The sequence below is a fragment of the Geotrypetes seraphini genome, chromosome 2 (assembly GCF_902459505.1).
Source record: "Geotrypetes seraphini chromosome 2, aGeoSer1.1, whole genome shotgun sequence".
Taxonomy (NCBI): domain Eukaryota; kingdom Metazoa; phylum Chordata; class Amphibia; order Gymnophiona; family Dermophiidae; genus Geotrypetes; species Geotrypetes seraphini.
In genome coordinates, this window is record NC_047085.1 from 17671907 (window position 1) to 17693604 (window position 21698).

The 21698-nt window shown below is 44.5% G+C and overlaps 1 protein-coding gene across 5 annotated transcripts in view; it reads right to left on the minus strand.

The window, feature by feature from the left end:
- The window catches only part of ADGRB1 (adhesion G protein-coupled receptor B1), a 525063-nt gene that overhangs the window by 415353 nt on the left and 88012 nt on the right, over positions 1 to 21698 (minus strand). For all 5 annotated transcript variants that reach the window (XM_033935216.1, XM_033935215.1, XM_033935214.1 and 2 more), the window contains exon 2: positions 9664 to 9822. In XM_033935216.1, the coding sequence (XP_033791107.1) occupies positions 9664 to 9822 (159 nt within the window). The remainder of the gene's footprint in view (positions 1 to 9663; positions 9823 to 21698) is intronic.

Sequence of the window (21698 nt, forward strand, 5' to 3'; positions counted from 1 at the left end):
TGGGCGTGACATTAGCTATTTTCCAGTCCTCCGGGATCTCTCCAGTTTTTAGGGATAGGTTGCATATTTGCTGAAGTGTCTCTGCTATTTCGTTCCTTAATTCCTTGAGCACCCTTGGGTGAATGCCGTCCGGACCTGGTGACTTGTCGCTCTTTAGCTTGTCTATCTGCCTGAGGACATCCTCCTGGCTCACCTCTAATTGGACCAGCTTGCTATCTTGATCTCCATTTTCTATTTCCTCTGGTTCCGGAATGTTGGATGTGTCCTCCCTCGTGAAGACCGACGTAAAGAAGTCATTTAACTTGTCAGCTATTTCTTTTTCCTCCCTCACTACTCCCTTTCTATCCCCATCATCCAAGGGCCCCACTTCCTCCCTCGCTGGTTGCTTTCCCTTTACGTACCTGAAGAATGATTTGAAATTTTTTGCCTCTCCCGCTAGTCTCTCTTCATATTCCCTCTTTGCTCTCCTAACCACTTGGTGGCACTCCTTCTGGCTTTCCTTGTGTTCCTTTTGGTTGGCCTGCATTTGATCCTGTTTCCATTTTTTGAACGATGCTTTCTTGTTACTGATCGCCTTTTTTACAGCTGCCGTTATCCATGCTGGGTTCTTTATTCGATTTTTCTTGCACTCTTTTCTGAACCTGGGGACGTACAGGTTCTGTGCTTCGTGCACCGTACGCTTGAGCAGGGTCCAGGCGCTTGGGATGGTAGTTGGCTGTGATGAAGAAGACTGTTTAAAAGTTTTGTTAGCCATTTTATGATGAAGTTAGGGGCTTCTGCAAGTAGACGAAAGACTAAAACGGTTAGGGCTCTTCAGCTTGGAAAAGAGACGGCTGAGGGGGGAGATAGGATTGAAGTCTACAAAATCCTGAGTGGAGTAGAACGGGTACAAGTGGATCGATTTTTCACTCCGTCAAAAATTATAAAAACTAGGGGACACTTGATGAAGTTACATAAGAACATAAAAACATAAGAAGTGCCGCTGCTGGGTCAGACCAGTGGTCCATCGTGCCCAGCAGTCCGCTCACACGGCGGCCCCCAGGTCAAAGCCTTACCTGCTTACGTTCTGGTTCAGCAGGAACTTATCTAACCCTTTCTTGAAACCCTGGAGGGTGTTTTCCCCTATAACAGCCTCTGGAAGAGCGTTCCAGATTTCTAAAACTCTCTGGGTGAAGAAGAACTTCCTTACGTTTGTACGGAATCTATCCCCTTTCAACTTTAGAGAGTGCCCTCTCGTTCTCCCTACCTTGGAGAGGGTGAAAAACCTGTCCTTATCTACTAGGTCTATTCCCTTCAATATCTTGAATGTTTCGGTCAAGTCCCCTCTCAGACTCATCTAGGGAGAAGAGGTCTCCCATCTAGTATCTCATTGTATGGCAACTCCTCCAGTCCCTTAACCATTTTTGTCGCTCTTCTCTGGACCCTTTCGAGTAGTACTATGTTCTTTTTCATGTGCGACGACCAGTGTTGGACACAGTATTCCAGGTGGGGGCACACACCATGGCCCAGTACAGCAGCATGATAACCTCAGATCTGTTTGTGATCCCCTTCTTAATCATTCCTAGCATTCTGTTCACCCTTTCCGCTGCCGCTTCGCATTGTGCGAACGGCTTCATTGACTTGTCTACAAGCACTCCCAAGCTTCTTTCCTGGGGGCTTTCTGCGAGTACATCATCGGACATCCTGTATTCGTGCATATGATTTTTGTTACCGACACGCATCACCTTGCACTTATCCACATTGAACCTCATTTGCCATTTCGCGGCCCATTCCTCAAGTGTGTTTACGTCTTGTTGTAGGTCTTCGCAATCTTTCTTTGTCCTCACTACTCTGAATAACTTTGTATCATCCGCAAATTTAATCACCAATAGGAGGAAATATTTTTTCACTCAGAGAATAGTTAACCTATGGAACGTGTTGCCAGAGGTTGTGGTAAGAGCGGATAGCATAGCTGGTTTTTAGAAAGGTTTGGACAATTTCCTGGAGGAAGCCTCTGCTTGCTCTGGATCGGTAGCATGGAATGTTACTACTCTTTGGGCTTTTGCCAGGTACTAGTGACCTGGTTTGGCCACCGTGAGAACAGACTACTGGGTTTGATGGACCATTGGTCTGACCCAGTAAGGCTATTCTTATGTTTTTATACTGCTGTAAGTGGACTTTTTATTTCAAGAGAATAGTAGTGGTTGTTTGAGATAAAGGCTGGAAGATGCTCCAAATTTGATGGGTTCGATTCTGGAGTTGTATGATTTGATTGGAGAAATACAGAGGCAGTAATGGTAGCTTTTTGACTTCTGATTGTACTTTTTAAATTTTATTTTGGAAGACGTCTGCTAAGGTCTCCAGATCAGTGTTTGATTGACCTAACACCAGGGGTGAATTTGTGGTACGTATTAGGCGGAAACATTTTTTATGTGAAAGTTATTGTTCTCAATTTTAAAGTGTTTAGGGGTTTTGTTTTGTTTTTTGGGGAGGGGGGATATTTTTCTTCTGCATTGTTATTGATTGAATATAAGTGCTTATTTTGATTATTAATTTTTGTATAATTTCTTGCACTTTGTATTGGATTTGAAAATTAATAAAGATTAAAAAAAAAAAAAAAAAGTGAATAGTACAAACACACTTGATAATTAATCAAAAAATATCTAAGTTGGCTCTTAGGAATTGGTGGAATGAGGTATTATGACATCACAATCTCAGTTCTGGAATGTTGCTACTCTTTGGGTTTGTGCCTGGTACTTGGGACCTGGGTTGGCCACTGTTGGAAACAGGATACTGGGCTTGATGGACCTTCGGTCTGTCCCAGTTCTTATGTGAGCCAAGTATAGGACAGTCAAGCCATTGTGACATCACTGCTGAGGTTGGCTCTTAGGCATTGGTGGAATGAGGCATCATGACATCACAATCTCAGCTCTGAAATGTTGCTACACTTTGGGTTTCTGCCAGGTACTTGGGACCTGGGTTGGCCACTGTTGGAAACAGGATACTGGGCTTGATGGACCTTCGGTCTGTCCCAGTTCTTATGTGAGCCAAGTATAGGACAGTCAAGCCATTGTGACATCACTGCTGAGGTTGGCTCTTAGGCATTGGTGGAATGAGGCATCATGACATCACAATCTCAGCTCTGGAATGTTGCTACTCTTTGGGTTTCTGCCAGGTACTTGGGACCTGGGTTGGCCACTGTTGGAAACAGGATACTGGGCTTGATGGACCTTCGGTCTGTCCCAGTTCTTATGTGAGCCAAGTATAGGACAGTCAAGCCATTGTGACATCACTGCTGAGGTTGGCTCTTAGGCATTGGTGGAATGAGGCATCATGACATCACAATCTCAGCTCTGGAATGTTGCTACTCTTTGGGTTTCTGCCAGGTACTTGGGACCTGGGTTGGCCACTGTTGGAAACAGGATACTGGGCTTGATGGACCTTTTGATCTGTCCCAGTATGGCAATTCTTATGTTCTTATGTGAGCCAAGTATAGGACAATCAAGCCATTATGACATCACTGATGAGGTTGGCTTTTAGGCATTGCTGGAATGAGGCATTATGACATCATAATCTCAGTTCTGGAATGTTGCTACTCTTTGGGTTTCTGCCTGGTACTTGGGACCTGGGTTGGCCACTGTTGGAAACAGGAAAGCGGGCTTGATGGACCTTTGGTCTTATGTTCGTATGTGACGCTAAGATAAAAAAGGATTCTGCATTAACAGTGAGATATCCGTCCTCATAGGGGGGAGTAGAGGGGTGGGGGGTGGGGGTTTAAACTATTAAAAGCACAAAAAACCAGTCTGGGATACTGCAGCAGATCTGGACAATAGACAAACTGGATGGAGCTGAAAGTGTTTACAGACACTTATATTCCAGTGTTATAAAAATTGTCTTTTAATTTGATGAAAGAATTAAACATGAAAACCATAAATCACTTTTTTCACAGTATTAATGATATTAATTTTCACCCCAGCTCACTGCTTTAAAGTTTTGCCACTTTGCTGACTCTTCACAGAGTAATTTGAAAATTGCAAAAAAAAAAAAAAAAAAAAATCAGGCTTAAATCGCTGACAACCTAATCAAACACGCGTCCGTGTCAGTCGAGAAAATGGGCGCAATTATAATCAGAGTTAATCTTGCACTAACCAGGCTGGTGTTGCTTCTCTGATATGAAAAAATAAATTCCACATTAATAGAATTAGCCCCCCGACTGCCTGAAGAAATTGGATTTAATTTTCAATATTCTTGAAGTTGTTGGTATTCCAGAGGCAGCGCCAGGGGCTTAGCGAGAGAGAGATCACAAAAGTTGATTTGAGGAGAATGCAGCTGCTTACAATCAGTCTCTCCTGTCCTCATCAGCCAAGGACATCTCTCTTCCCATCACCAGCCAAGAAAAAGGAGTTACTTATGGAAAATGTTTCATACATTTACTTTATTCTGAGCTCCTTTTATTAATTAATTAATTTATTTATTTATTTATTCATTCAATTTTTTAACCCGTTCTCCCAAAAGAGCCCAGAATGGGTTACAAAGTATATCCATAATAATCGAGACAGGACAGAGATGACATAATTTACAATATGGACCTGACAATTAGACATATGCACTAAGTAGCATCTGGTGAGATTAGGTGACATAGGTACATTGACTGAGTGGCATTTCTGGGTGAATGGATTTAAGGCGCTGGGTTAGTAAAGAGGAAGGTTTTCACGGCCTTCCTGAAGTTCCAGAGTCCATCTAGTGATCTGACAGATGGGGGGATGGTATGCCAAAGTCTGGGTATGAAATGTATGTAGGGGAGCATTTGTGGACTGTTTCAGTTTTGAGGGAGCGTCCAGGGGGGGTATGGTCAGTCCGTTTTTCTCCTTGGGACCTCAGCGGTCGCTTTGGCAAGTCGATGTGTAGTTCAGTTTTCATGTAGTGTGGAATCGTTTCATGGAAGCTTTTGAAAGCGAGGAGCAGGGCCTTGAAGGCGCAGCGTTTCTGAATGGGCAGCCGGTGCATGGAAGCTAATGCAGGGGTAACGTGGCTGTGGATGCCTAGGTTTTTCAGAAGGCGGATTGCAGCGTTTTGCACCCTGTGGAGGTGGGAGAGAGTTTTGGTAGGCAGGCCCACTAGTAGAGTGTTACAGTAGTCTACGCAGGATAGCACAAAAGCGTAGAGTCGTTGGTCAAATTCGGGTTCTGAGAAGTAGGCACGTATGTTTTTTAGTTGGTGGAGGTAGTAGAAGGAGGATGATACTAAACTAAACCTTAGGTTTGTATACCGCACCATCTCCATGGTCGTGGAGCTCGGCACGGTTTACAGGAATTCTAACGAGAAAGGAACTACAAGGAAAGGGCTAGATGAAGATCAGAGGAAAGAGGGCTAGGATGTCAGATGGATAGGGGGGTGTTAGATTCTTGAGAAAAGCCAGGTTTTCAGATGTTTACGGAAAGGTTGGAGAGCACTCAGGTTCCGAAGAGGGGAGTTAAGGTTGTTCCAGAGCTCGGTGAATCTGAAGGGGAGGGAAGTCCCCAGTTTTCCTGGGTGGGAGATGCCTTTTAATGAGGGGAAGGATAATTTCGATTTTTGGGTAGGTCTGGTGATATTAGGATTCGAGGAGTTCCAAACAAGTGGAATTAGCTTGGATACGTAATGTGTCATTGATAAGTTAGAGTCAAGAGTTATTCCTAAGCTGCAGACGTTGTCTTTGGCTGTAAAGGTGTTTCTTAAACGCTAAGATGCCCATAGGAATTCTATGAGCATTGGAGCAGCCTGGGAGCGTTTAGCGCTCCAGGCTACGGTAGAAACGCCTACAGCAGCTTAGTAAAAGGGGGGAGAGGGGGTGTTAGTGAACTAAATATTAAGAATACCATTATGGATATTGGTCTCCAGGTTTGTTATCTAATGTTGTTCTAATGTGCTTATTTGATATTTCATTAGTATTATGCTGGCATCATGTTATCTCTGCTATTTGAATTTCAGTGCTCTTAAATGTGTACATTTTTTATATTGTCTTACAGGTTTCAGTTTGCTGATTTCAAGTTTACCACATTTTTTGTATTTTTATTTATAATTGATCATTTCATTGTTAAGCTGTGCACCGCCTTGGCTGAATCTCATCATAGGAGCCAGAACTCTTTTGTGTTTGGTGTGTGGTCTGAACAGCCGGTCCCGACTTCTCATCTGGAGGGCAGAAAGACCGTGACCCCTGAAGCAGCAGTGCGAAACGGAGATTTCCCCGTCGGGTTTACTGGCTGCGGTGTCTGGAGGGTGGAGTACCGAGTGAAGTGCCCTGTGAACTACTCAGACCACTTTGGCAGCTACGTTTCTCTGTCTTTTTCATCTTTGGGATTTTTTTGAAGTTGTTGGTGACTTTATGTTATTGTACAGATCTTGGTCACACAATTTGTTTTTTTTTAATTTTGGCATGCCTTTGGACGTGGGCGGTTCCTCTGAGGGCTGCTATAGTGGCTTTTCCACCTAGAATTACCACCACAGGTGTGCAAGTATTTCCAACCTTTGAGTTTTTTCTAGAAAGTGGAGTTTTTTGCCAAATGAAGCTGAACTGAGGCTTTTTCTCCACTTTTCTTTGTTTTTTTTTTCTAATTTTGAGTGCTTGGGTTGTGTATGTGTGAGCCCGTGTGAGCGTGGGTGGGGTGTGCTGCCTTGTGGTGTCTCTGAGGTTCCCTGTGTTTCCATTTGGGACATAGTTGTTAGTACGAGAGATCATATATGTCCTTTTCTTTAGAAATACAAGGTTAATAAATCCTGATAAGTAAATAAAACAGGATACAGTTTCATCCATTTCATCGATTGTGTCTTATGAGTACCACTAAGAGAAAGGTAAGCTATATATGGAGGATTCCTATTATTTTGCCATTTGATGCCACACCAGAATACATGTGTGATATCCAGTCCCTATATTGTGCAAATGGACCATTAACCCTATGTCCTGTCATGTCAATAAAGAACATACACAACCCTGTTTAATGATTCTTTTGCGGTTGTGTTTTATTATTCCTGTTCTCTGATGATTCCTTAATAAAAATGATTAAAAAAAAACATATTCAAAACACCTAATCTCCTCTTCCACATACACCGACCAGGTTACCCACTCCCTGACACCATATCCTCAACCAACCAAAAAATAAAAAAAAAATAAAAAATAAAAATAAAAAAACAAAAAAACCTAATTCTTCCTACTGATTTATTACCTACCAATGCCTGGAAAAAGATTTGATATGTAATGTAATATAACTGCTCTCATCCAATGTTACCAAGTCTATACTCATTCTGTAACTATGTCTTACCCTAAATGTCATGTACCCTCCTGGAAATGTCCAGCTTCTTCTTATGTAATCCGCTTTGAACCGCAAGGTATAAGCGGAATAGAAATCACTAATGTAATGTAATGTAATGTAATGTAACATAGCAGATACCAAGTAAGCAAAGGAGTGGCTTAAACTTATTACATATGATTATTGAATGCCCTGCCCTGAGCACCTACTGGAATGGGGTGTTAAACTTCCTGGCAAAGATACTGAGGGTGCCTGATCCTTGTATTGGGGTACGAAGCTGAGGTGATGGATCAGGGGCTGACAGCTGAGTACTGGCACTTTTTGTATATTGCCCTATTGGTGGCTAAGAGGGGGGTACTCCGCTTGTAGATAGATGAGGCCGCACCTGAGGGAGCAGTCTCTCACAGAAGAGGCCCAGTGGGAATTGTGCAGTGTGGGTAATGGGGTGAGAGGACCGAAACAGCTGTATAGGTCGTTATGGGAGTCGGTCATAGGCCAGTATATAGTGGTCTTTCAGGGATGTCTCTAGTCACTCGTGGTGGGGGGGAGGGGGATTGATAATTTTTGTGTTTTGGCTGGGGTGTATTTTGAAAACTGTATGAACAGCATAACATATTTTCCTGCTTTGCTTATTGTACTTCAGGGGTGTCAAAGTCCCTCCTCGAGGGCCGCAATCCAGTTGGGTTTTCAGGATTTCCGCAATGAATATGCACGAGATCTATTTGCATGCACTGCTTTCATGGTACGCTAATAGATCTCATGCATATTCATTGGGGGGAATCCTGAAAACCTGACTGGATTGGGGCCCTCGAGGAGGGACTTTGACAGCCCTGTTCTACTTGCTATGGTTGGAGCTCCTACTCTTCAGGAGGCTTTCTGGTTCTAGTCCAGATATGGGCCACTCTGGTCCTCGAGGGCCAGAATCCAATCGGGTTTTCAGGATTTCCCCAATAACTATGCATTGAAAGCAGTGCAAGCAAATGGCTCTCATGCATAGTCATGGGGAAAATCCTAAAAACCCGATTGGATTCTGGCCCTCGAGGACCGGAGTGGCCTATGTCTGTTCTAGTCTGTATCGTGCTTTCGGCTCGTCTTGCTTGCTTGCCTTTGGATATGTGTTTGTACTTTTCCTTGTTATGCTTGTTTGTTCTTGACTAAAAATTATTTCAAACCAGCAAAAAGATTTCCATATTAAGAAAAGAAAAGCAATATTACATTAACCTCCCCCCCTCCCTTTTTACAAAACTGGAGCGTGGATTTTTGCGCCGGCCGCAGCGGTTAACAGCTCCAATGCTCTTAGAATTCCTAGAAGCGTCGGAGCTGTTACCCCTGCGACCTGCGCTATAAACCATGCTACGGTTTTGTAAAAGTGTGTGTGTGTGGGGGGGGGGGGGGCGGTTGTTTATATAGAAGTACAATCATTTGTCATGATTTTTTTTTTCAACTCGAGTTTGCTTCAGACCCGCTTAGTAACAATTTATTGCTCTTAACTTAACTTCTAGGTTCAAAGAATAAACTTAGCCTCCCACATCCCCACCATTTTGGATTTGCAGGGATTTCTGGTACGGGAAGTAATGGGATCCAGGCTTGGATTTAATTTGGCACCTACCAGCTAATAATTTATTAATTGTTTTATAATGGTGCTGTTTAATTAAGAGTGCCGATTAAGCCTAACTTAAGTTAGGTGCCTACAGTGGCTTAGCGAGGGCAAGTGGCACCTGAAGGGGGAGGGGAAGGGGCTCCATCACTCTCCTCCACTCCCCCCACCTCTTTACACTCCCCCTCCTTCCCCCATACCTTTTTAATTTTCCAAGTGCAAGCAACAACACAAATTTGCTGCCCGTGTCGTGTTGGCGATCCCTCCGATGATACTTCCTAGGCGCGGAAGTGATGTCGGAGAGAGGTGACGCCGATGCGAGCAGCCATTTCGTAATGCTGCTCACACAGGGAAAATGAAAGAGGTACGCGGGAAGGAAGGGGCGCACTTGCACGGCAGGGGGGTCGGCAAAGAGCGGGGGTGGAGGTGGAGAGGAGGACGGATGCCTGCGCCCCTTACAAAGACCGCGCCCGAGGCAGTCCGCCCCCACCTCCCCCCTCACTGCGCCACGGGGTGCCTAGATCGGTCACGCTTGTCGATCTAGGTGGCAAACTTCAGGCGTCTTTTATAGAATCTGGGCCATTGCGCAAAGCAGTTCGCATTCTTGAAGGAAAACGTGCGCTCATGACAACGTTCATATGAAAAAAAAAAAAAAGAAATGAACCTGAAAAATCGTGGCTGCCCATCCCTCAACGATCTCCCGGCGGAGAAACTTCCCTGGTCTTGCCTAGGGCTGACAACATCTTAAATCCAGCTTGAAGCGTGCCCCCCTCCCCCCCCCTTTCCAGAGCCCCAACTTACTTGAGCACGCTTTCCTATTGCAAAGTCTTCCCTCTTCTAGGACGCCTTCACAGACAAGGCCTTCCTCGGGCAGGGGCTGGCAAGTTCGGCTTCGGGTCTGCAGTCCTCCTCCGCAGTCCCTGGTGCAATCACCCCAAGAGGACCATGCATTCCAGCCACCTGATTAAAAACCCAACAGCAGACCTCGTCAGTTTTGAACCTCCTCAAGATGAGTAACGGGACGGAAACGAAAGCAAGGACCGTATAGGTGTGGATGCTACTTATTTATTTCAAAGATTATTACCTGCTCTGTCCACAAAATCTAGCTGGAACACAGTTAAAACATATGTAATGTAAAATGGACAAAACAAATGTTGTGCCAATTTTAACCATAGCCAGAAACAGAACTTAAAGAGTCCTTTCTAACACCTCTGTTACGAAAAACAGACTTTGGTATAGGAAGGTATATTCATTTGACATGACATAGGCAACGTCTATGGCATTTCCCAAGTTGCTTTGGACTGAATTCTACATATGGCGCCCGAGAATTTGGTGCCCAAAAAGGCATTATTCTTTAAGCCACGCTTAAAGTTAGGCATGGTTTATAGAACAGCACTTACACCTGGGAACTGCGATTAAATTTAGGTGTGGCCATTTGCACCAACGAAAATGTGGTACAAATGCTCACAGCTAAATTTGCTACCACAAATATCTTTCCCTTAATCTGAATAGAACAGCAGCAAAAAAATGCGCAACCCTGAAATATAATAATAACGCTAAAGAAATTATTGATGGTGATGGGGGGGAGGTGGGTTCCTTAGTCTTCACAACTCATAAACGGGGAGAGGGGGGAACCATACAACCCCTCCTTATGTTCTAGTGTGTGCCAAGTAAGAACATAAGAACAATCAAGTCATTGTGACATCACTGATGAGGTTGGCTCTGAGGCACTGTGGAATGAGGCATTATGACATCACAATCTCAGCTCTGGAATGTTGCTCTCATTGGGGTTCTGGAATCTTGATATTCTTTGAGGTGATGGAATGTTGCTACTCCTGGGTTTTGGCCAGGTACTAGGGACCTGGATTGGCCTCCGTGAGCTTGATGGACCATTAGTCTGACCCAGTAAAGCTATTCTTACGTTCTTGTGTTCTTAACCGAGTTGCCACTCCAGTAAAACCACAAGCGTGAAACATCCCAGCGCCATTTTTTTTCAAACCTGCTTGTTACCTCACAGATCGCTGGAATAATAGAAGAAACCAGGGTGGAGCAGTGCCTGAGTTCCCGAGGAGGAAGGTTTTCACCTTCGAAACGGAGCCCCGTTGGACTTGAAATAGCCTGCGGAGCAGTTTGAAAAACTTTGATCTCTACCATTATTGAGATAAGTGCTGTGTTTGCCTTTCAACTTTCCCGGCATTTTTGTGACTTTGATTAAAGTGTTATTTGCAACGGCAAAGAGAGTGGACGCAGCGGTTTAAATGTGACCTTGAATTTTGAAGTTCGGTTTTCATACACATATTTTCACTTTTATCCACTTGCCGGGAAGGGTCCTGGAATATTTCACAGGTAATTACCCTTGTGGGTTTACTGGAGTGGCAACTCGGTTAAGAACACAAGAACATAAGAACAACCATACTGGGTCAGACCAATGGTCCATCAAGCCCAGTAGCCCGTCCTCACGGTGGCCAATCAAGGACCCTAGTGCCTGGTCAAAACCCAAGGAGTAGCAACATTCCAGGATCTCAAAGAAGAGCAAGATTCCAGAACCCCAATAAGAGCAACATTCTAGAGCTGAGATTGTGATGTCATAATGCCTCATTCCACAGTGCCTCAGAGCCAACCTTATCTGTGATGTCACAATGGCTTGATTGTCCTATACTGTACTTGGCATAGCCATAATGGGTCAGCCCAATGGTCCATGTAGCCCAGTAGCCCGTCCTCACGATGGCCAGTCCAAGTCTCTAGTGCCTGGCCAAAACCCAGGGAGTAGCAACCTTCTAGCACCTCAAAGAGTATCAAGATTCCAGAACCCCAATGAGAGCAACAGCTGGAGGGGTTGTATGGTTTTTCTTCCCGTTTATGAGTCGTGAAGACTGAGGAAACCACCACCCTCACCATCAATAATTTCTTTGGAGTTATTATTATATTTGGAGGTTGCACATTTTTGTGGTGCTGCGCTATTCAGATTTTTGCTGGTATATTTGCATCTTTTCCTACTGGGGTTTTTTTTAATTGACATAGCTAAATTTAGGCATGGAGGTCCTAATTCTGTAATTACGCATCTAATTTAAAGGAATGCCCCCGATCCGCCCATGACTCACCCACCTTAGCGGCTCCTTTTTTTTTTGACTTGTGTAAAATTTAGGCACAGATCTTGCATCTAAATGTTTGCACTCGGAGGGGCTTTTTCGATAGGCCATAAATTGGGCGGAGAAAACATCCATTTTCAAACCCACAAGATATCTATCTTTTTTCTTTTTTTTTTTTTTTTTTAATGGCCCAGCTAGACATCTAATTTTTGTGCCATTAACGAAAAAAAAAACCAAATCCAACTCATCCAAATTAAAAATGTCCAAAACAAGCCATTCGCATGTATGAGGTGCCAGCTTTTTTAATTGACTGGCCACACAGACATGCCAGCAGAGCAGTGGGGCACCCTAAGGGGCACTGCTGTGAACTTCACATTAAGGGTGCCAGGTACACATTTCACCATAACCCCTGTACATTATATGGTGATCCCTTCAAACCTCCCCCCAAACCTACTGTACCCACCTGTCTACCACCCAATAGCCCTTTGGTGGGATTTTTGGTGGGCTCACACTTTCCACCAGAATTGTACTAATTAGAGTGTCATATGGGCCTGTATCCCCCCCTTCTCTGCAGTTCACTGCACTGGCCACCAGGGTACTCCAGAGACCTGCTTGCAACTCTACTAGGACTGGCCAGAGTAACTGCAGCTGTCATAGAGACAGATATGTACTGTTTCATGCAGATATCTGGGGGGTAGGAGAGGGTCAGTGACCACTGGGGGAGTGTGTGTGTGTCATATTTTTATCCCTCTAGTGGTCATCCGGTCAATTTAGGTACTTTTTGGCCCATTATTCATTTTAAAAACAGATCTAGCCCAAAACATTCAAGTTGTGCCCTGGACGTTTTGCAAAATGTTTGATCGTCCAAGTGCTAATGCCATCCAAAACACACCTCTAACAACCCCCCCCCCCCCCCACACACACACACACGCATCCTTAAGATTTAGAAGCACTGGAGGCAAAACAACCAGAGAGACATCTAGAAAGTCAGTTTCAAAAATGGTCACTTGGACGTTTTGCCTACTAAGGCGTTCAAGTGCCGGTTTATGCCATCTTTTGGATGTCTGTTTTTTGAAAATGAGCCCCATTGAAGAATTTGTACTTCTTTAGTATATTGGACCCCCCCCCCCCCTTCTACCAAACCGCACTAGTGGTTTTTAGCGCAGAGAGCCACGCTGAATGGCCCGCGCTGCTCCCGACGCTCATAGAGATTGGGGGCTCCCCGGATTTACCTGACATTGGGCACTTAGATTGGTATGCCTAGCTGAACTGCGCACCTGACTTAATTTTTTAATTAGATTTAATCGGTGCCATTAATTTAAAAGATATATCAATATTACCCAAGTTATTTTAATCAAAATTTTTTCAAATCAACTCTTTTGTTTCTCTTATTGGGCCTCAGCGGCACATCTCTGCCGCTCAACAATGGAGTGGAGATCATGTGTCAATTCATCACTGGCCTCTCTTTTGTTAGAAATGTTCACTCATTTACATATATTCTATTATAGTTCTTCTTTCAATTACTTTTAAATGTGTTATTAAATAACTTAGCTTAAATATCTTCTCATAGTTCGACCCGGAGGCGGTTCAAAAGAGCCATTAAAAAGCAATTTAAAAAAAACAATTAACCGGTAGGTGCCTAGCTTGGTAGGCGCCTACCACTTTGGCCCACAGGAGGGGCCTAAGGCTACTGGGCCAATTCCAGTTGGCCCAAGCGCCTCAGGCCCCACCTGTGAGCAGGGTTTGAGGCACCTGGGCCAATCAGGCCCTAAGGCCAGCCATTCGTGGGATGGCTTCCTCCTGCCCAGATCTTCGTCGGGGAAGGTCACAGCTCCCGAGGCAAGAGGGCTTGGGCTCCCTCTTGCCCCAATCTTCATCGGGGAGGGTCGTAGCTCACGGGGCAAGAGGCTCCTTCTTGCCCCGATCGGATCGGTGGGGCCATGGGAGCTAGGGCTCTCTCCTGACATGATGTTGTCAGTGGGGGGGAGGGGGGGATTTTGTAACCGGTGTTGTTTTTGACAGACACTGGTTACAGAATCCAGCTTTTTGGCGAAGGACTGGCTCCTCCTTCACCTAAAAACTCTTGTGTTGGGTGTTTGGGACTTAGGCTTTTTTTTAGGTTGATGATACGTTGTTAGTGTAGACGTAGTGGTGGACATTCACGGATGTCAGTCGTCAAAGCCGTACGGTTTTTAACCTATTATAAACTCACTTCGCTTCCAGTTCTCCGCCTAATGGCATTTAGTAAGCAGAAATGGATAGAGGTGTCTCTTCTAATTCCCGGTACAAAATGTACCATGTTACATAATGGATTAGATCAAAGAGCATTGACATCATGGTTGGTATCCGTTTCCCCGCTCTGCACGATCAATAGGATGTCTGTAACCAGAGAAGGTCTTATGGACCCTGCACTGGTAAAAAGATTATTTCTACCTTTTCAGTCACTTCAACTGAACCTACGTCCCTTTCAGTCACTGCAGCCAAACAAGGACACATTCTCCCAAACCGCTCTTCCCTTCCATAGAAAGCAATCTGAATGCATTAAAAAGGTAATTTCACAGCACAATGTGGACTGGCAGGCACTTTTGTCATCTAAAGTGCCGGAGAGTTTCCTCTGAAGGCCATACTCCTTTTCAAATCCCTCCATTGCCCTCTTGATATTCATGTAAACCTTTCCCCTCTCGGCAAACACCTTCAAACACACAACGCAGTTTCTAGATCCTGTTTGAAGCGAACCTACACCAGCTAATTAAAAATAAAATAAAATACAAAAGGTGGAAAAGAGAACTGGAAGGGTCAGACTCACTTCTCAACTTCTCCTCCCAGTTGACACTAAACTCACATATACTTGTAATTACTCTAATTGAATTTATTAACTTAATTCACAGTTTTATAGCCTGCAATTTTCAACCAAATTCATATAGTATGGGGTATAAAAATAAAGCATTAGTAACACTACCACCCTCCTTCATTCCCTTCAATCCATATGTAGACTTTGGATCCACAGCTTCAACTCAAACACACATCTTGCTGGCTGTGTGCTCTTTCCAAACTTTGGACCAATCTGCGTGTTAGCATCTATAAATCTGGGAATTAATCAGTGAAAAATGAACCCAGAAGGCAAAGGGAATCATTTTCAAAGCGCTTAAGCACGCAAAGTACCGGGTGGAGTGCGGTCAGGGCTTTCAGGTGATTTGCCCCGCCCCCTAAAGGCCCTGAGGGCGCTGCTCTGAATGATAGAATATTTGATCCTTTTGTCCCCTGATGTTGGAATACCCTCAGACTTTGCCATTTGAGAAAGCTATAAGTTGGCCTTCCCTTCCTTTAAGGGAATTAAATCTGCTGGGAAGCTCAGTCGATCTTTTGTTTTCAAGTTTGTAGAGATCTGGAATGAACTTCCCGACTCCATTAGGCGCTTAGGCCAGCTGCAATTCTTTCGTAAATTCCTGAAAACTTTGTTGCTCTCGCAGTTTTGAAATGGTTTAACTACAGCCTCAACAAAATGATAATATTATAGTTATTTTTCTTATGTACTTTAGTTTTTAATTAGTTCTTCCTTCTTCTATGTTTAATTATATGTAAACCGAGTCGAGCTCCACTGGGAGATGACCCGGTATATCAACAGATTAGATTGGTTGAACAGACAACAGGCAGATGCTGCTCAGCCAATCAAATTCAGATCAGTATTGTCAGGGCCTTCGGGCGGGGGGGGGGGGGGGTTCAGAGAATCCCCAGCCCAAGAGCCCTGCTTTTTTTTGTTTGTTTGATTTTTTTTTAGGGGGGTCTGCTTTATGTTTGATGCAGTTTGACTGGTTGAGCAGGTTCCGTACTCAACAAATCAAACTGCATCAACCAAAAAGTTAAATTAAAAAAAAAAAAAAAAATAGGGCTGTAGAGTTGGGGATTCACTGAATCCTCTGAAAGCCCTCACCGCACACCACTGCAAAGTACCATAATAACCTATGGTAGTTTGTATGTCTAAGGGCCCCTTTTATTTACTAAGGTGCGCTAACCCCGCGCTACATGGCTAGCTCAATGCTGTCGTTAGCGTCTAGCGTGCACGGCAATTGTAGCACGCGCTATTCTGCGAGTTAATACCCTAACGCAGCTTAGTAAAAGGAGCCCTAAGTGATTTGAAAATGTACCCTTTAACCTAGTAAATTGCACCTTTTCATTTTTCACTCTATCTAATCACAATCCCCTGGATTCTATATACAGTACTCCCCCGAGATTCACGGGAGTTCCGTTCCAGGAACCCCCGCGAATCTCAAAAAACCGCGAATACGGTTTTTCATGGGGGAGCCGTAAGAGGGCAGCGGAAGAGGGCAGCAGGAGAGCAGCCGGAGCGCCGCGAGTGCAGGAAATCACTCGCGGTAAGCTCCAACCGCCTCTTCCTGCACTAAGTCGGGCCTTATTCAATCAGGAGCTGCGTGTCAAAGCAGCTCCTGATTGGATAAGACCCGACTTAGTGCAGGAAGAGGTGGTCGGAGCGTACCGCGAGTGATTTCCTGCACTCACAGCGCTCTGGCTGCTCTCTCCTGCCTCTCCCGCGGCCCTCTCCTTGTCGGCGGTTCGCGGTCGGAAAATACCGTGAACGACCGGGACCGCGAACCTCCGACCACGAACCACCCAGGGAACACTGTACTCTGCCCAAAGTAGCACATGTAAATCTATGCACACTGGAGATTTGCGAATGCAACTTAATTGGTTAACCAACCAATCAGTGCCAATACTTGCCAGTCAACAGATAGCTATAGGCACTAATTAGAATTTATGCGCACAACTTTCTAAATGTATTCTTTAATGTGGTGCATGCAAATTCCTGTGCATGGATCTCAAAAGGGGGCATGGCCAGGGGGGCGGAGCATGGGCAGATCATGAGCATTCCAAAATAGGCGCCCTGTTATAAAATATGCCAGATCCGCGCACAACGTAGGCACGGGCACTTAGGCTTCATTTTCATTGGCATCAACACCTGCGCCTAAACGTTAGTCGTGCAGACAGGCGCTTTGCACGGTTCTATAAACTCTGCCTAACTCTGGAGGCAGTTTATAGAATCGCGGCTAATCACCGATTTATTTGACGCCAGGTTTTTTTTAGACAACTTATATAGAATTTACTAGAATGTGTCTTTCATGACCATGAAAAGGAAATCCTGAGTTTTTACATATACAAAATAAGCACGAAAAACAGATAAAAACATATCAAGTCAATAGAAGATAAAGGAACATTGTCAATTCGTCTTAGATAATTGCAGAAACATTTGTAACATGGCCATGTGCGTAAGAATATAAGAACATTAGAATAGTCATACTGGGTCACACCAATAATAATAATAATAATGATAACAGTTTATATACCGCAGTACCGTTAAGTTCTATGCAGTTTACAAAAGAATAATGAAGTACAAGTTGAGAGAACTTAAGGGATGGGAAAACAAGAGGGGGATAGGGAGAGAAACGTTATAGAGGGGAAAGAGAAGAACGGGTCAGCTGTCTAGATACTTCAGGAACAGGTGAATTTTGAGGCGCTTCCTGAATACCTCGTAAGTGGTGAGCGAGAGCAGTTGTTCTAGATCTTAACCCCATAAAGCTGCTTGACGTGAGAGAAGGTTCATCTAGCCCAGATTCCTGTTTCCACAGTAGGCAATCCAGGTTACAAGTATCTGACAAATAGTAGCAATATTCCATGCTACCAATCCCAGGGCAAACATTGTCTTCCAACCATGTCTGTCTCTAGCAGACTATGGACTTTTCCTCCAGCAACTTGTCCAAACCTTTTATAAACTCAGCTACATTAACCACTGTTACCACATCCTCTGGCAACCAGTTAGACAGCTTAACTATTCTCTGAGCGAACAAATATTTCCTGCTGTTGGTTTTAAAAGTATTTCCTTGTAATGTCATCGAGTGTCCCCTAGTCTTTGTAATTTTTGATGGAAGTAAAAAAAATCGATCCGCTTCTACCCTTTCTATATCACTCAGGATTATGTAGACTTCAATCATATCTCCCTTCAACCGTCTCTTTTCCAAGCTGAAGAGCCCCCATCCTTTTAGTCTTTCCTCATTCAAGAGGAGTTCCATCCCCTTTATCATCTTGGTCGCTCTTCTTTGAACCTTGTCTAATTCCACTATATCCTTTTGGAGATACGGAGACCAGAACTGAATGCAGTACTCGAGGTGAGGTCACACCATGGAGCGATACAGAGACACTAAAATATCTTTAGTCTTATTTACAATTCCTTGTTTGCTTTTATGGCCACCGCTGCCGCACATGGGGTGGAAGGTTTCAGTGCATTGTCTACGATGACACCTAGATCTATTTCTTGGGCACCTTTTATAGAATATACTTCTCCCTCCGTATTCGCTGTGATAGGGGATTAGCAGAACTGCAAATACAGAAAAACTGCAAATAACTTTTTCATATGTTATTCGCTGTTTTCTATTAAAAACCATCGTGAATATGGTGAAACCGCGAATAACGCGGTGGGAGACCTGGACTGTTTATGAAGCAGAGGCAAAACACGGTGAAGAAAGTGGTGGGAATCACCAATTTTTCTCTGTAAACGCTTGGAATCGGCGATTTCTCTATGCAAACTGATGTAATTTGGGGGGAGGAGCCAGCTAGCTAAAACCCGTGAATAATTGAAACCGCGAATGCTGAAACCGCGAATATGGAGCGAGACGTGTAATAGCTTAGTGTGGATCATCCCAGTGTCTAACTCTGAGCACTATTTTTCCCTCGTTGTGGTCTGCTGGATCCACCGTTACAAAGGCATGGCTGGCTGTCTTTCATGCTGCTTTGCAGGTGTTTACAGATGAGCGAACACGCTCCAGCGAGCACGTGTCCACAGGCTAAAGTAATGAATTGATTCAGTAAGAGACAGAAAAGAACATCAGAGTCTGAGCTGGCTTCCTGCAATCTTGTTTAAATTGGCGACCTTTGCTTCGAATGCCCTGAAACCCAAGCTACAGACGGAAGAAGGGAGGAGGAACTGCATTTTAGTGCTTTGCATTCTAATGAGTTTTTATTAAATCCAAATTTCAAGGGCACTCTAATGAAATCTGACCACAGATTATGACCTCCCAGCAGCACATCCTGCCAGCGGTTTGCTCGCTTAAAGAGGATGAGTGCGACTACGGCAAGACGCAGGCCATGAAAGCAGACGTTCTCGACGCACGGTGTATAATGTGAATTCGGTGGCCGAAAGGAAGAAAACGATCCGCCACTCAGCCTACAATCACGCAACATATCGAAAACGGTGTCAGGTCAAAAGCGCGCCGGGACAAAGGCGCGAGCAGACAACTGAGCGCAGCACGGAGGCGCGTGCCGAAGAAAAAGACTGTTTTAAGGGGCTACGACGGGGGTTGTGGGGGGGAACCCCCCCACTTTACTTTATACAGATCGAGCCGCATTGTAGGGGCATTGTGGGGGGGTTTGGGGGGTTGTAGCCCCCCACATTTTACTGAAAACTTAACTTTTTCCCTGTTTTTAGGGAAAAAGTTACATTTTCAGTAAAATGGGAGGGGTTACAACCCCCCAAACCACCCACAACGCCGCCGCGATCTGTATTAAGTAAAGTGGGGGGGCTCCCCAACAAAACCCCCCGTCGCAGCCCCTAAAAATAGTGTTTTTCTTTGGCGCGCGCCTCCGTCTTGCGCTCAGTTGTCGGCATGCGCCTTTGTCTTCCGCGTTACTGTCTACGAACCATCGAAAACAGCCATCACCCACGAACGCAATCAAATTGTTTTCCCCTTTTCCTTCTCAGATTTGGAAGATATGCTTCTGGCAGGATCTGATGCGCCCCCCCACGGCGTAACTCATTTTCTCTCCAAGACTGTATCATTTTATCCTGAAGGTCTTTTGGCTCCAAATCAAGAAGCTTAACACAGCGCTTCAATCTTACTTCTCCTGTACCTTTTTCCCCATTCTTTTTCTTCCTTTTCTTAACAACATAAGAATAGCCTCCTGGGTTAGACCAATGGTCCATCAAGCCCAGTAGCCCGTTCTCACGGTGGCCAATCCAGGTCCCTAGTACCTGGCCAAAACACAAGGAGTAGTAACATTCCAGCATCTCAAAGAATATCAAGATTCCAGAACCCCAATGAGAGCGTCAGAGAGAGACCCATCGGCTCAGTTGTGGTGATGTGACGCGTGTATCCTGGATGTACCCGTATTGCAAGACATTGCTTGAATATCAAGTTAAAATTAAATAAAATGTTTTGCTTGTCTTGCAAAACACTTGCAAACCAAGTTACTTGCAATCCAAGGTTTTACTGTATATCAAACGATGCACGCTTGAATAAACTTGATCCCAAATTCTTTAGGAGTCGAGCCCTCTCTGAGGGAGGAATCGGTATATAAAACAAAGATTGGATTGGATCAGAGATGGTAACCCCGACGCTATATTATTCTCAAATACCGTGGGTTTGAATCCAAATCTGGAACTCATTCCAACCCACTAGGAGACCATCCCCACTCTTATCAGCAGAGAATAAAGGAAAGGCAAGCTGTCCCCTCCTCCCCTCTCCCTTTTAGCAATCTAGAAATGAGGTAAATGCTCTGACGCTCCATAGGAATCGTATGAGCGTTGGAGTATTTACCGTGCCGGCCTGCATAAAACCCTCCAGCGCAGCTTGATATAAGGGGCCATTAGAGCAGAGACTCTCAACACATGAGGGACACAACATCTAACCACTTCATCCCTTGGCAAACCCACGCCTGCATCAACGTGGTCATTTTGTGAGCAAAATGTAGGGAAAACCTAAGTTTTTGTAGCTCCCTAAGGTAAAAACATCTATTCTAGCTCTTTGCTTCAACAGAAACACACAAATTCACGTAACACTCGGGACGTACAGGAAATCTCGATGTGGACTGTCTGACCGAGGGAGGAGGGGCTACAGATTATCCAGGGCCCAGGGCAGCGAGCCAGTCAGTCAAAATGCTTCGCTTGCTTGGAGTTTGCCCTCTGTCATTAGTCACTGTGGAACGCTCTGCCTTTATTCTTGCACCAGGAGACCAATTACCTTGACATTTCGGAAGCAATTAGAAACTTTTTTTTTTTTTTTTTTTCCTTCAGGCTGGCTTTTGAAGTTGAAGTTAGTCATTAGCTATTTTTAAGTTCATTGTAACTTAATTTGTATTTTTTTTGAGATTCTGCTTAATTTAATCTTGCTTAATGGATCCATCTTTGACATTTTCGACCTTAGTACTATATTTGTTTCATATTCTTTGTTCTGTTATTGGGTCTTTTTGAATTTATTTTGCAAAACCACAAGAGAGGCGGGATAGAAATTTGGAAAAGAAAGTAAATGCTCTTTCAAAACCTTCCACCGAACTAAGTTAACTGTAGCTCATCAAGTGACTTAGGAAGAGGGGGGGCTGTGGGGGTGGTCTGCCCCAGGCGTTGTTTTGGTGGGGGCGTTGGCTCCCTCTACTCCCCGCCCCTTCCCAACCCCCCACCCCTGTCATGCGTATGGGCCCCTTCCCTTCCCTCATACCTCTTTAATTTTCCCAGTGCGAGCAACATAACAACTTAAATATAGCCTTACTGGCCCAGTAGCTCATTCTCACAGTGGCCAATCCAAGTCCCTAGTAGCTGGCCAAAACCCAAGGAGTAGCAACATTCCATACAGAATCCCAAAGAGTAGCAAAATTCTGGAATCCCAAAGAGTAGCAACATTCCATGATAGCGATCCAGGGCAAGCAGTGGCTTCCCCCGTGTCTCTCAATAACAGACTATGGACT